Here is a 14,849-nt window from a genome sequence, read left to right as displayed (position 1 = left end):
GCACCCCTAAAACTTTGTTTGAATTGGTTATTACAGGGGCACCTGGGTGGCTCGGTTGAGCTTCTGACTCTTGATTTCAGTTCAGGTCATGATCTCACTGTTCACAAGACCAAGCCCTGGGTCAGGCTCTGCGTTGACAGCATGGAGCCTGCTTAGGATTCTCTCCCTCTCTCTCTCTCTCTTCCTCTGCTCCTCCCCCGCACACCCTCACTCTCTCTCTCTCTCTCTCTCTCTCAAAAATAAATGGGGGAGAGGGGATAACAAAAAAAAGAAAGAAAAATAAACATAAAAAATAAACACAAATTGGTTATTATAGTGTTACAGAAATGATCCTGATTTTTGTAGGTTGATCTTTTTTTTTTTTCAACATTTATTTATTTTTGGGACAGAGAGACAGAGCATGAACGGGGGAGGGGCAGAGAGAGAGGGAGACACAGAATCGGAAGCAGGCTCCAGGCTCTGAGCTGTCAGCCCAGAGCCCGACGCGGGGCTCGAACTCACAGACCGCGAGATTGTGACCTGGCTGAAGTCGGACGCTTAACCGACTGCGCCACCCAGGCGCCCCTGTAGGTTGATCTTATATCAACCATGATAATCTGCTGACTTGCTGCCCTGTTTATTATGAGGATGAAAAGTATTTCTAAAACATTTTAGTCAATTGTGAATACCAGCCGAATCATTGATAAAAGCCCATTTCTAATATTTATCATTCTAATTAGCAAAGCCTCTGGTGTTGATCAGATGGATGAGTGCCTGGTAGCAGCTGCGTCTGGAGCCTGCTCTTTTAATTAAAATCCATCTGACACCTTCTCCCCGCACCCCCGCCGCGTTCCCAGAGTAACTAACCTCTGGGGTGCAGTTTAAAACCAACTCACATAGCCACGAGGGGGCGCTAAGACCTCACTTCTATACGAGGAGGCTTACTGTGTGCGGAGAGAGAATGTGGCCACCAGGGGGCACTGTTTGGGGCAAGCACCTACTGTGTGCCCGACACTGTTCCAGACAGGAGGACAGCCATACTCAAGGCAGGCAAGGAGCTAATATTCTGAAGGTTGGGGAGTATAGACAGACAATAAAATAACAGATTATGTCAGGGTGTAATAAATTCTATGGAGAAACTAAATCAGAGTGACAGGATAGTGACAGAAGGTGTGGCTCCTTAGATAAGGGGCTCACAGAAACCTCTCTGAGATTACATGAAAGGAGGACGAGGGGCCCTCAGAGAAGAGTGCTCTGGGCAGAGGAAACGTGTCTGTGGTCCTGGAGGGAGTGAGGTGGGGAAGCGGGAGAGTGCAGGGAGGAGTATATAGGGGAGGGCTTTGGCTTTGTTCTGAGACCAAGGGAAGCCCACGGAGGGGTTGTGATATGAAAGATCTCCAAGGTGGGTTGTTTTGTGAAAAAGAGCAAGGTTGGGGCAGAATCTAGGTTCCCGCTTGTTTGTATTTGCATAAAGAAATCGTAGAACAATACCTAGAAATTGATTTTTTAAATGATGAATTGGAGGAAAGCGGAAAAGGGAAGGGAGTGGATGGAGACAAAGGGGAGAGCGAAGGAAAGGTGTTATCTGGCTGCTGAGTGGGAAACAGAGGCAGGGAGCCTGGTGAGGAGGCAAGTGGGGCAGTTCAAGGGTGGCAGGTCAGAGACACGGTGTCCTTTGGGGCTTTGTCACATCAGGGGGCTTGAAAATCAGTGTTCCCAAGGTACATCTTTGCTAGCCAGGGACGATGCTTAACCGACTGAGCCACCCAGGCACCCCCTGAGATATCCTATCTAAAGAGCAATACAGGGGCACCTGGTTGGCTCAGTCAGTTACACATCTGGCTTTGGCCCAGACCTTGATCTCATGGTTCATGAGATTGAGCCCCATATTGGGCTTTCTGCTGTCAGTGCAGAGCCTGCTTCAGATCCTCTGTCCCCCACCCCCTGCCCCTCCTCTGCTCACACTCTTTCAAAAATAAAATGAACATTTAAAAATAATTGGATAGGACATCTCAGGAGTATGAGCAGTCACTAACACTGTAGTATGAGTTAGTCAACCTCTTCCTGACACTAAAGCATAGCACTCACCGCTATGGTTTATAGGAGCATTGTAGGGTAGGAGTTGAGTAGTTGGGCTCTGGAGTCAGGTGCAAGGGACTGAAGACCAGTGCCACTTTCCAGATGTGTGACTTGGGGCACATGATAGCACTAAACGTGGCCTCAGTTTCCTCATCTGTGAAGTCCCCATTTTCCAGATGAGGAAACTGGGACGCTCAACACATGGGACACCCAGGACTTTAGAACCTAAGTTTTGAGCACAGACCACCTCCACAAAACGAGGAACCAAAAACAGGTTGTGAGAGGGAAGTTCAAAGGGTTCCGTGGGCCCCGAGGATGTTCTGGGAGATGGGCCCAGGTGATCGGATGCCAGGAGGGATACCCCCATCTTCCACACATTCATTCTCTATACATTTAGGTGGAGGAAGGGAGACACTGAAGCCTGAAGTCTGTGTAGGGACAGCAAGGCCACCTGAAGGGCTGAACAGGCAAGGTGTCCCTGCATTCCCCTCTTCTTCAGCCACGTCTTCTCTTCCTGCCAGAGCTCAGACCCCCTGGGATGGGTGCCTGATCCTAGCTGGGCTGCTGGGTGGCACGGGGTAAGGACAGGGGCTGGGACTCAAATCCAGTCAGTAGTAGAGGCAATATGTGAAGTGTGCTTTGCCCTGGGGGGTGGGGGTGGGGGCAGAGATCCCCTTGCTCTGGCCCTGGCCCACCCCGTATCCCGACTGTACACAGCCAGGACTACGGGTACAACTAGATCTGCTGTTAAAATACTGAAATACTTCTAGTTTGGGTTAAATAGCTACCACAACTTCTGAGCCCTAGCCCCTCCCCTGTAACCCTTCAGGCCTCCCCGCTGCTCCAGCCCAGGGGCCTCCCTGATCCAGCTCCAGGGGACTTGAACATCCTGATTAGCCGATGGCCCTGCCAATATTTGGTATCTTCCCCCGGCTTAGTCTCAATGTCAGTCCCTCCACCCACAAGGTTCAGAGTCCTCCGATATGGGTACCCGTTACACAAACTCCCATGCATCCTTCAAAGCCTTGCCTCAATGTCACTTTCTTCAGGAAGCCCCCTTAAATTGTTCTGTTCATGGTGTCTTGTGGTGATGTTGGGCACGTTTGGTTTTGCACGTCTCCCATGATGCAAGGACCACAGACCATCATTCCCACAGGAACCCTGAATGACACCTACTGTGGCCTTGCTGGCTTGTGCTGGGCCGACCAAGGCTGGCGGGGTGGGGGAGGTGGGGAATGACAAGATGAGTCCCTGGGGGGGGGGGGGCAGGGGTGCAAGGTCAGCAGGGCCTGTTCTCATGCTCTCTGGCTGAGGAGTGAGCCTCCATCTGTCGGGCCAGCTGCGGGTGCTGGGACACGAGGAGACGCAGCGGGAGAGAGGGAGGTGTTGGGGGAGCTCGGGGGAGCCCAGTGATCAGGGAGAGGAAAAACAGGCACGCGGTGTTGTTATAGAACCATTACATACAACTTATAAACAAGCCAGGACGGTGTGGAGTGAAGGGGAGAAGGGAGGGGGCCGCAGAGGCGAGAAGGTCAGGGTGGCGCGGTCCGGGCCAGGTCCTGGAGGGGGCTCAGGCTGCTGTCACCGGAGGGGCTGGGCTGGCGGAGACCTGGCTGCTTGTGGAGGCCTCGAAGCTTCACCAGCAGCTCCTGGACGAAGTCCTGAGGACAGGGCAGGGGTCCTGAGAACATGGGGAGGGGTGGGGCCAACCCCACCCACCCAGCCCCCATTCCCTCTGACCTGGTCAGTGAGAGGGCTCGGGGGTAGTTAGGGAGGGGGACGAAAGGTAGAGACTGGGAAAGAGAGAGGGAGACACACAGAGAAAGACAGGGAGAGAAACAGAGAGAGTCGGAGAGAAACAGTGAGAGACACAGGGAGAGATAGAGACACAGACAGGGAGAGAGACAGAGACCCAGAAACTGGGACCAAGACAGAGACAGAGACAGATGCAGAGGGAGAGACGAAAGGACAGAGAAGAAATAGCCACAGAGAGACATCAAGAGGTTTCACAGGCCAAGAGATCACCAGGAGGGTCCCCAGGGACAGAGGCCTTCACTCCAGGGCAGACAGACACACAATGACGTTTGTCCCTCAGGCAGCCCAGAGCCATTTAGAGAAACATGAATATTTTTCCCTTTTAAAGCAGGGAAGGAAGTGGGAGGGGTTGGGCCGCTCAGCTTCAGGGCCTGCAGGGATGGGAGGGCCCCAGAGGTGGGGAAGGGAGAAGCAGCCCAGGGAGGGGAGTAGGGGATACCCGGAGAGAGGCTGAGCCCAAAGACTGGAGGCCCCAAGGAGAGAACAGCAGAGGAAAGGCAGAAACCGGAGACAGATGGGGAGCGTCTCAGTGGGGAGGAGATAATGGGGCCCCAGTGGCAGATGGGGAGAGAGGAGCCAGGGTGAGGAAGACAAAGACACCACTGGAGATGAGAAAAGGGCTGAGCGACACAGAGGGCTCCCCAGAGTTCCCTCTGACGACCCTGGGCAAGACAGCGCCTTCCCTCCTCCCCAGGGACCCCCTTTTCCACCAGGATGCAGGGGGCCAGAACAGGGCCTGCCGCGTGGGAGGGCAAACTCACCTCTGTGGGGTTCTTGCACGACTTCAGGAGTCCCTAAACACCCCAGCCCCCCGCAAAAAAAGAGAAAATAGTAAATGACTAGCACCTAATCCCCTCCAGCCCCTTCTTTCCCAACAAAGCCCCGAGGCAACAAGACAAAAGGAAGTCAGACTCTAGGGTGGACTTCCCATCTGGTTTCAAGAGAGGAACATGGCCCAAGGGTCTTACAGAGCAAGAAGGGGCGGAGGGGGCGTGGTGGAGGGCGTTAGGGTAGAGTCCAGAAACTGGCACCAGGACCCGCTCTGAATCCAGAGAGGGCCAGGAGGTCACACAGTACTTCCTGTCTCTGGGAGAGCACAGGTCCTGACAGCAAGGTCAGAGCAGTCAGACTGCTTGGCCTTGACTCCCAGCTCTGCTCTTTCTGAGCTGGGGCCCCGAGCAAGTGATTAAATCTCTGTGGGCCTCATTTTCCTCATCTGGAAAATGGGAGATAATTATAGTGATAATAACAAAACGGAGATGATAAACCCTTGACAGGATTTGTGAGGATAAAATGAGTTAAGTGCAAAACAACTGGAACAGTGCCTGGCACATACTAAGTGCTCAATAAACCTGGTAACTATTGCTGGGGCGGCAGCTTTCCCCCCCCACCCCACCCCCACCTACCTGGATCTTCCGGCTTCTCTCCTCTTCACTCTCTAATTCCAACAATTCATCAATGTTGACCTCATCAGGCATGTCTGCCTCCTAAGGCAGGGAGGGAGGGGTGGTCAGGGTCCCTCTCCTGTCCCTCCCTCGCCTTTGTCCAGGGCTCTGGAGAAGCCCCACCAGCCCCAGGGCCCAGCTGGCGTGTTCTGGAGCAACAATGTGGCAGTCAGGGACAGCACCACCAAGGCGGGACATCTGGGTGTTGGGGGGGGGGGTGAGGGGGAGGGGTGACAGATGGGTTGACAGAGGCCAAGGGGCCTGTACCAGCTCAGATGCCTGGGCCCCAGGGCCCAGAGAGCCTTGGGGCTGGCACAGGTCTCTCCTCTTGGCCCCAGTTCCCATAGTGGGAAACAGGCCTGGTCGAGTCTTGGAATGTCAGATTCTGGGATTCAGGAGAGGGGCTGGCTCTGCCCTTTCAAGGAAAAGTCTAAGCACTAGTTGTGGGGGAGGGGAGCAGGCAGGCCAGAGCCTCCTGCTGGGGGGCAGCCCCTTGCCCAAGAGGACAGCAAGGGTGGGTAGGGCTCAGGGCAGCCCCCAGGCCTAGTAGTGTGCCCTGGTCAGTCCAGAGAGGTGGCCACCAAAGCCCCCCAGAGTGGGCGGGCGGGATGAGCCACGAGCCCAACTGTAAGCAGCCAAGAGGGGGATTTCTAGTATAGCCTCTTGGGGCAAAGAGCCAAATGCAGGCTCATTATCCCTGTGGGGGACAGAATCCAGCTGTCAAAGCAAGAGATCCCTGAGGCTACAGATTTTTTCCTCCCCCACCCAAAGTGCTTCTGACTTCACTGTGGACCTCAGGGCTGGCTGGTCCTGGGTTTGTGTGCGGAGAAGGGGCAAAGGCAGGGAGAGTCTAGAAGTGTGCCACACAGCCTGTGTGAGGCTCTGCGTGTGAGCCAGAGCCCGATGCCAAGGGGCTGGGGCCGGCCCAAGAGGCAGAGGTGTGCGGCCTCATGTGTGTGTGTGTGTGTGTGTGTGTGTGTGTGTGTGGATTGCACGGGGGCCTATGGTCCCGTGACCGGGAGGCGTGTGGCTCTGGCTTAGCCGTGTCATCGTCAATGTGTCATGGCAGCTATAGCGCCCACTGTCTGAGGATGTCACCTACCGCTGGCAACTGGACTTCTCTGTCCACTTCCAGGAGCCTACCCGCATGTCAGAACAAAAGGGCCCCACGTCACCGTGAGGGGCCATGGCTCCTTCTGCCTCCAAGCCGTGCTGAGGAGTGTTTATGCGTCCTGCCAGTGCAGCGACACAACCATCAGGTCCCCGTGACTGCGTTTTTGTGTTGCACGGTGTTGACTTCAAGCAGAGACTCCAGCCCAGCGTGTGAAATGTCTGTCTGCGGCCTCTGCGTCAACACCTCGGGCGGTAGCTTCGGCCCCGGGTGCCCACGGACAGGACGGCGGTAATTTCTGCCGTCGGGCATCTGTTTCTACCTGTGTCGCTTGTGTGGTTTTCTGTCCGGGTGTAGAGGTCATTCCTGTGATTTTATGTCTGTGAGTGGCTGTCGCATCTGCCATTGTGTTTGCCACGTGGTTATTGGTTTTGCTTGTAGGAGAAAATGGGTGGCTGTTAGTTGAACCGTTTGGTGTACCGGGGTAGGTGAAGCTGGGACCGTCTGTGAATTGCTACACTGTGTATCTATGAAGAGCTGTAACCGGAGCTCTTTTGTGTGGTTGTCGTTGTAACTGTGTGTCTGCATGGGGCTGTGGCCTGTGCCAGGATGCCTGTGGGTGCCTGGAATTACAGCACACGTTGATCTGCAGGTGACCACGGCGTGTGTCCTTGAGAGTCTGTACGTCTATACCTGGCTGTTGCTTCTGTTGCTGTGTCTGCTAGTGGCTCTAACTTGTCGCTGTGCACGTCTGTAAATGCTGTTGCTTCCTTTGCTGTGCGTCTCCTCGTCTTAGTATCTTCCCGGTCACCATATCTATGTTTGGCTTTAAGACCTCCCCCTCCCCCAACTTTTCTCCAGATATGGCCGCTCAGGCTCTGCAACTTTGCCTCCTCACCCCCCGTGCGCTCAATCACTGGCCTTCCCCAGGTGTTTGGACACATCTCTGGAGACCCAAGTGTGTGTCCATGTCCACAAGCATAGTGCCATGGAGGGGAGACACTAGGGCCAAGGAGTCCCATGAGTGCCTGGTCCCGTGCGTGCGTGCTCTTGTGTGACCGAGGCCAGCACAAGCAACCAGAGACCCGAAGGGCGTAGAGGGTGCGGGCCCGGGGTCTGTCGGTCCCCCCCCCCACCACCCCTCCATCCCCCTCCCTGCCTCACCCTGCCGCGGTACAGCTCCTCCAAGCGCCCGTCGATCCACTTCTCCACGTCCAGCCGCCGCTGCAGCTCCCGCCGGTCATACTTGACGGTGACACGCGCGTGACGTTTCTGCAGCCCCCCGGGGCTTCCCCCCGGCCCGCGGGCCCGCGACGGAGACTGCAGCTTGCTCAGCACCCGCTTGCCCAGCCGCTGAGCTGCCATCGCGGTCCTGGCCCCGGCCCCCGCGCAGCACTGTGCGCTTTCGCCAGGCGCCCAGGGGGCCTCTTACGGGCCGGGGCGGGGCCGGCCGGGGGCGGGGGCTCGGGCTCGCCCGGGGGCCAGCTCCGCCCCAGGCGACCGGACCTCAGTTTCCCCGCCTGCAGCGCAGGGACTGGTCTCTGCACCGAGTAAAGCCCGCAGCCGTGCACGGTCTAGGTATGGGCGCAATCCCGGAGTCCCAGGCCGGGGCCCGGCGGCTGGGGCTCCCGCGGCTGGGGCTCCCGGGGGGGGGGGGGGGGGGGGGGCGGGTCCTGGGACAGGCTCTTGGGGACCCGGCCTTTCTGCGCCCCCTGGCGATTACAAGGGACGGTGCAGGAGCCCGCGTGCCATCTTTCTCTGCAAGGGAAAATGGAACTAGAGTACTCACAGCACATCATTTGTTCGTTATTTCAATTATTCCTTCACCCACGCAGCCTTTCGTTCATTTATTCACTCATTCTATTCAACAAGTGTGTATTCATTTGACATCATGTCATCTGTTAGCTTCTCTCTCATATCAGGCTCCCTAAGCCCGATAGCATCCAGATGGGTAATAACCACTCAAGTTATTACCAGGCTCCTCCCCAATACCCTTCCCTACGGGTTTCTTGGTGACCTGTGCACAGGGAGGTGGCACCTGCTCCCTTCAGTCCTCTCAACTTTATATATATATATATATATATATATATATATATATATGCAAAATCTCAGTAGTATACACACACGCGCGCGCGCGCACACACACACACACACACACACACACACAGCAGGCACTGTTCTAGGCACTAGAGATAGAGAACAGAAGACAAGCCCAGTCCTCAGGGACTTGATATCCTCGTGGTGGAAACAGGCTGTAAATACAATAAGTAAGCACGATTATACAGCTTATTAGAATATGACAAGTTCTATGAAGAAATACGAAGCAGAAAAGGGGAAATGGAATGAGGGCGGGGTTGCAATTTTAACAAGGGCGATCACAGGAGTCTGTTACTTCACCAATATTCCCACTTCTTTTTTTAAATTAAAAAAATGTTTATTTATTTTTGAGAATGAGAAAGAGAGCATGAGTGGGAGAGGGGCAGCGAGAGGGGGAGTAACAGAGGACCTGAGGTGAGTTCTGTGCTGACAGCAGAGAGCCCAATGCAGGGCTTGAACTCACGAACCATGAGATCATGACCTGAGCTGAAATCGGATGCTCGACCAACTGAGCCACCCAGGTGCCCCACCAGTATTCCCACTTCTTTTAAAGTTTTTTTTTTTCAAGTTTATTTATTTATTTTGAGAGAGAGAGTGCACAAGCAGGTAAGGGGCAGAGAGAAGGAGAGAGAGAATCCCAAGCAGGCTCCGCACCATCAATGCAGAGCCTGATGTGGGGCTTGAACTCATGAACCATGAGATCATGACCTGAGCCGAGATCAAGTAGGAAGCTTGACTGAGTCACCCAGGCACCCCCAGTATTCCCACTTTTAATTGTAAGCAGCAAAAATGATACTTTAAAACTTAAGTTTGGCCATGCCCCATCCCTGCTTAAAACTATCCATAAGTAGGCAATGGTTCCTTAGCTATGACACCAAAAGCATAAGAAACAAGAGAAAAAATAGATGAACTGGACATCATCAAAATTAAAAAGTTTCGTGTTTTAGAGGACATAATCAAGAAAGTGAAGAGACAACCCACAGAATGGGGGAAAAATGGAAATCATATTTTTGATAAGGTACTTGTATCTCAAAACATTTTTAATGTTTTTTATTTTTTGAGAGAAAGAGAGAGGGGGGGAGGGGCAGAGAGAGAGGGAGACACAGAATCTGAAGCAGGCTCCAGGCTCTGAGCTGTCAGCACAGAGCCCGATGTGAGGCTCGAACCCACTAACGGTGAGATCATGACCTGAGGCGAAGTTGGATCCTCAGCTGAATGAGCCGCCCAGGGGCCCCTGACTTGTGTGTAAAATAAAGAAGTGGGGGGGCACCTGGCTGGCTCAGTCAGTGGAGTGAATGACTCTTGATCTCGGGGTTGTGAGTTTGGGCCCCATGTTCAGTGCAGAGATCACTAAAAAACAAAATCTTTAAGGGGCCCCGGGGGGCTCTGTTGGTCGAGCATCCCACTCTTGATTTCAGCTCGGGTCATGATCTCACAGTTTGTGAGTTGGAGCCCCATATTGGGTTCTGTGCTGACGGCTTGGAGCCTGTTTGGGATTCTCTCTCTCTCCCTCTCTCACTGCTCCTCCCCACCTCTAAATAAATAAATAGGAAATACCAAGTGTTGGCAAAGATGCAGAGAAATCAGAACCTTCATACGCTGATGATGGGAATGTAAAATGGTGCAGCCACTTTGGAAAACAGTCTGGCAGTTCCTCAAAAGGTAAAACTCAAGAGTTACTGTATGACTGAGCAATTCTACTCCTAGGACTATACCACAGAACTGAAAGCATATGTTCACACAAAAACTTGTATGGGAATGTTCATAGCAGCGTTGTTCATAATAGCCAAAAGGTGGGAACAATATAGCCCATCAACTGATGAATGGATAAATAAAATGTGGTACATCCATACAATGGACTGTTATTTGGCAATAAAAAGAAATTAAGTACTAGGGTGCCTGGATAGCTGCGTCACTTAAGCACCTGACTTCTGATTTCGACTCAGTTCATGATCCCTTAGTTTGTGAGATTGAACCCTACATCTGGCTTAGTGCTGACAGCACAGAGCCTGCTTGGGATTCTCTCTCTCTCTCTGCCCCTCCCCATGCTCTGTCTTGTGTGCTTTCTCAAAATACGTAAATAAATAAACATTTAAAAAAAAGAAATTAAGTACTGACACATGCTAGAGCATAGATGAACCTTCAAAACATGCTAAGTGAGGGGCACCTGGGTGGCTCAGTCAGTTAAGTATCCGACTTCGGTTCAGGTCATGATCTCGCATTCGTGGGTTTGAGTCCCATATAAGGCTCTGTGCTGACAGCTCAAGAGCCTGGAACCTGCTTCAGATTCTGTGCCTCCCTCTCTCTCTGCCCCTCCTCTGCTCACACTGTCTCCCTCTCTCCCTCTCAAAAATAAACATTAAAAAAAAAAAAAAAACATGCTAAGTGAGAGAAACTAGATTCAAAAGGCCACATGTTGTATGATTATCTGTAATGTCCAGAATAGGCAAATCTACAGACAGAAAGTAGATTGGTGGTTGCCCGGGGATGAGAGAATGGTGGGGAAGGGGAGTGACTGCTGCCGAATATAGGGTCTCTTTTGAGGATGATGCTATTTTCTCAATTGATTGTAGGGTTGGTTGCATAACTTTATTAACATACTAAAACCCTTGAATTGTACATTTTAAAAGGGTAAATTGTATGGTATGTGGCTTATATCCCAATAAAGCTGTTATATTAAAAAACAAAGAACTCTCCATAGCTCCCCATTGTCCTGGGGCATTCAAAGCTCTGCCAAGCATGGGGTGTCTCTCTGCATCAGATGGGGGTCCCCAATGTGGGGCAAGGGTCAGGTGGAAGCCAGTGGCTCAGAGGTGAAAGGATTCACCTGAAGCAGAACAAAGGCGACAGAAGTTTATTGAATAGGCCCCAAGGGAGCAGGGGTCAGGACAACAGAGGAGAGGCTGTCTGCAAGGAGGCAGTGGGTGGGGGCGTATTTAAAGTGAGAAGGTGAGGAGGTATGGGGACATGTGGAATTTTCTCTTTCTTAGTAACTGTGCCTGGTTGTCAGGAGCCCATTGGTCAGGTAGGGCCTACGGGTATTTTGAGGTGCGTCTCCCGATGGGCCCTTCGGTATTCAGCCAGGTGGTCGCTGTGGGCCCTTTGGCCTTGATCAAGTTTCCATTGCTGGAACCTGTTGTTTAAAAGCAGCCTCTATAAAGTGTGGTCCCATCTCACACCTTTGCCCTAATAGTTCCTTCCATCAGGGAAGCTCTTCCTGAGCGTGATATCAGCAGGGTTCATTCCTTCATCTCCCTCAAATGTCATCTGTGCAGTAGGGTCTTGTCTGACACCCTATCTTATATTGTAACTCCCGTGCCCCTCACCTGGCTCTGTTTTATCGGTAACATTACATTTTAGCATTGTATACAATGTACTCATTTTATTTATTGTCTGTTTTGCAACTGATGTGCCAAAGGGCAATAGGTGTGGTCTACCAGAGTACAGGCAGAAAGGGGGTGCACTGTCCGCAGAGAATTTAAAAAATAAATGAAAACTGGCCAAAAGTTGGCCCAGTTTTTATTACACCATGCGCTGACAAATTCTAAGCAGTAGAATAAAGCGATAGAAAGAATCCTGCAAAATAATCCAAAAATCTTTCATCGGTTTACTTGTGAACAATTGACACAATTACTGTTGAGTTTTAATAAAAGGCTTCCAGTTAAGATATTTTTATTACTGTATACTTTAGTAAACATTGTATTCGTAATAGTTTTCTATTGTTACATAATAAACTACCACCAACTTTGTAGCTTAAAACTTATTGTTTCGTGGTTTCTGTGGATCCAGGCCAAGCATGGTTTAGGGGGGCCCTCTGCTCCACCGTCTCACTGAGCTATAATCCAGGTGCCAGCTAGGGCTGCTGTCTCATCGGAGGCTTAACTGCGGAAAGATCTGCTTCCAATTGCTTGACCTAATCAGGATGAGGTCTTCATTTTCTTGCTGGTTATCAGTTTGCGCTGCTCTCTTGCTCCTAGAGGTGAAGTCCTTGCCATGTAACTTTCTCCATAGGTCCTCTATGTGGCAGCTTATTTGTTTCAAAGCCAGCAAAAGAGAGTCTCTCTCTCCAGTCCACTAAGAAGGAGACTTGGGAAAAAAAAAAAAAAAAAAAAAAGGAGTCTTGGGGTGCCTGGGTGGCTCAGTCGGTTAAGTGTCCGACTTTGTCTCTTTGGGAATCCTCTGTCTCCCTCCCCCACTTTCAAAAAAAAAAACATTAAAAAAAGGAGTTTTACATAGTATAATCATGAACTTCCTTTGCCATATTCTATTGAGGAGAAGCAAATCCCAGGTCCTGCTCACCCTTGAGGGGAGGGGGGTTATACAGCCCATGAGTATGGGGGCTACCCAACATCTGTTTGCTACAAAATTCTGAAGAAGTTAATGTAGAGAATTCCCAGGGTGACTGCTGGCTCAGTCAGTAGAGCATGTGGACTCTTGACCTCAGGGTCATGAGTTCAAGCCCCACAGTGGGGGTAGAGATGACTTACTAAATAAATAAATAAATAAATAAAGTTAAAAATAATTTAAAAAATAATTTTAAAATATATAGAGAGAACTCCCAGGTATACAGTTGACCTCTGCCATATGAAGATTCAGGTTCATTTTGATAGTAAGTTCATAACAATTTGGTATCATTTGGGCTTGTACAGTTTGAGTCTCCAATCTCTGTGATTCTACATAATCTTTCATTTAAGTGATAATAGATTAGAAACTAAAATGATAGCACAATGATTGTAAAGATGAAATTATTCTGTCATTCTACATATTCTTTTGAAATTTTTGTTTAAAATAGTGAATCGGTATGAACTGCAAAATGCAATGTAAGTGAACATTTTCATTCATAAATGAAATATTTTACTGAATTGAGTAATATCTTTCAAATTGAAATTTATTCATTTTCAATTGTTAATTTTAAAAACTAAAGAACATATAAAATGGTGATTCTTACATGATTCTTACTGAAATAATTTTCTGGTAGTGAGGAAGAGGTATAAAAATTTATCCACGGGGCGCCTGTGTGGCTCAGTCGGTTAAGCATCCGACTTCGGCTCAGGTCATGATCTAGTGGTTTATGGGCTTGAGCCCCCTTGTTGGGCTCTCTGCTGTCAGCATGGGGCTTGGAGCCCGCTTTGGACTCTGTGTCTCCCTCTCTCTCTCCCGCTCACTCTCTCTCTCTTTCAAAAATAAATAAACATTTAAAAAATTGTTTAGAAAGTTATCCACTCCAGGTGTCAAATATGCTAGTTCTACCACTGTTACCAACATTACAAAGTGAGTTTCACCACGGCAGGAATTTTACTTTGTTCCCTCTTGTCTCTTCTCCAGCATTTACAGCAGTACCTGGCTCATGGTCGGTGCTCAGTGAATATGCGGAATGAACAGACAGATACGTGAATGAATGGATGAATGAACCTGTGACTCCTCTCCAGCCTCAACTCTCACCATAGTCCTGTCTTCCAGCTCAAGGTCTGCCTTAGTGGGATGGGATGGGGGTCGGGGATTTGGGTGTTAGAGAGACCTTTGTCCTCACATTCAGATTCTTGACCCTGGGTGCTAGGACCTCACTGCGAGATTAAAGAAGATGGTGGGCAAAGAATTTTTTAAGTTTATTTATTTTGAGAGAGAGAGCTCACACATGAGCAGGGAGGGGCAGAGAAAGAGGGAAAGAGAGAGAATCCCAAGCAGGCTCTGAGCTGTCAGCGCAGAACCCGATATGGGGCTCCAACCCACAAACCATGAGATCATGACCTGAGCTGAAATCAAGAGTTGGATGCTTAACCGACTGAGCCACCCAGGTGCCCCTAATTTATTTGTTTATTTGAGAGAGAGAGAGAGAGAGAGAGAGAGAGAGAGAGAGAGAGAGAGAGGGAATGAACTGCACTGTAAGTGCAGAGCCCCATGTGGGGCTTGAACCTACGAACCAAAAGATCATGATCTGAGCAGAAATCAAGAGTCAGACGCTTAACTAACTGAACCAGCCAGGTGCCCCCCCAACAAAATTTTTTAAAATAAAGATAGGGGCACCTGGGTGGCTCAGTCCCTTAAGCGACTGACTTCGGCTCAGGTCATGATCTCTCAGCTTGTGAGTTCCAGCCCGGCGTGGAGCTGAGTGCTGACAACTTAGAGCCTGGAGCCTGCTTCAGATTCTGTCTCTGGCTCTCTTTGCCCCTCCCCTGCTCTCTCTCTCTCTCTCTCTCAAACACAAATAAACATTAAAAAAAAAAAAACATATATATATATATATATATATATATATATATATATATATATATATATAAAGAAAATAGTGGGGGCGCCTGGCAGGCTCAGTCAATAGAGCCTGG

The 14,849-nt window shown here is 50.5% G+C and overlaps 1 protein-coding gene across 1 annotated transcript; it reads right to left on the bottom strand.

Annotated features, from left to right (window-relative positions):
* Window positions 1–3,498: 3,498 nt before the first annotated feature.
* PPP1R14A (protein phosphatase 1 regulatory inhibitor subunit 14A) lies at window positions 3,499–7,998 on the bottom strand. The gene is made up of 4 exons (XM_043599037.1): window positions 7,594–7,998; window positions 5,280–5,360; window positions 4,635–4,667; window positions 3,499–3,719 (listed from the first exon to the last, which is right to left on the bottom strand). The coding sequence occupies exons 1-4, from the start codon at window positions 7,792–7,794 to the stop codon at window positions 3,591–3,593; spliced, it is 444 nt and encodes a 147-aa protein (XP_043454972.1). The 5' UTR covers window positions 7,795–7,998; the 3' UTR covers window positions 3,499–3,590.
* Window positions 7,999–14,849: the final 6,851 nt, after the last annotated feature.

This window comes from Prionailurus bengalensis, chromosome E2 (assembly GCF_016509475.1).
Source record: "Prionailurus bengalensis isolate Pbe53 chromosome E2, Fcat_Pben_1.1_paternal_pri, whole genome shotgun sequence".
Taxonomy (NCBI): Eukaryota; Metazoa; Chordata; class Mammalia; order Carnivora; family Felidae; genus Prionailurus; species Prionailurus bengalensis.
Note: the sequence above shows the minus strand (reverse complement) of the source record. Positions and strands in the feature narration are given on the sequence as shown.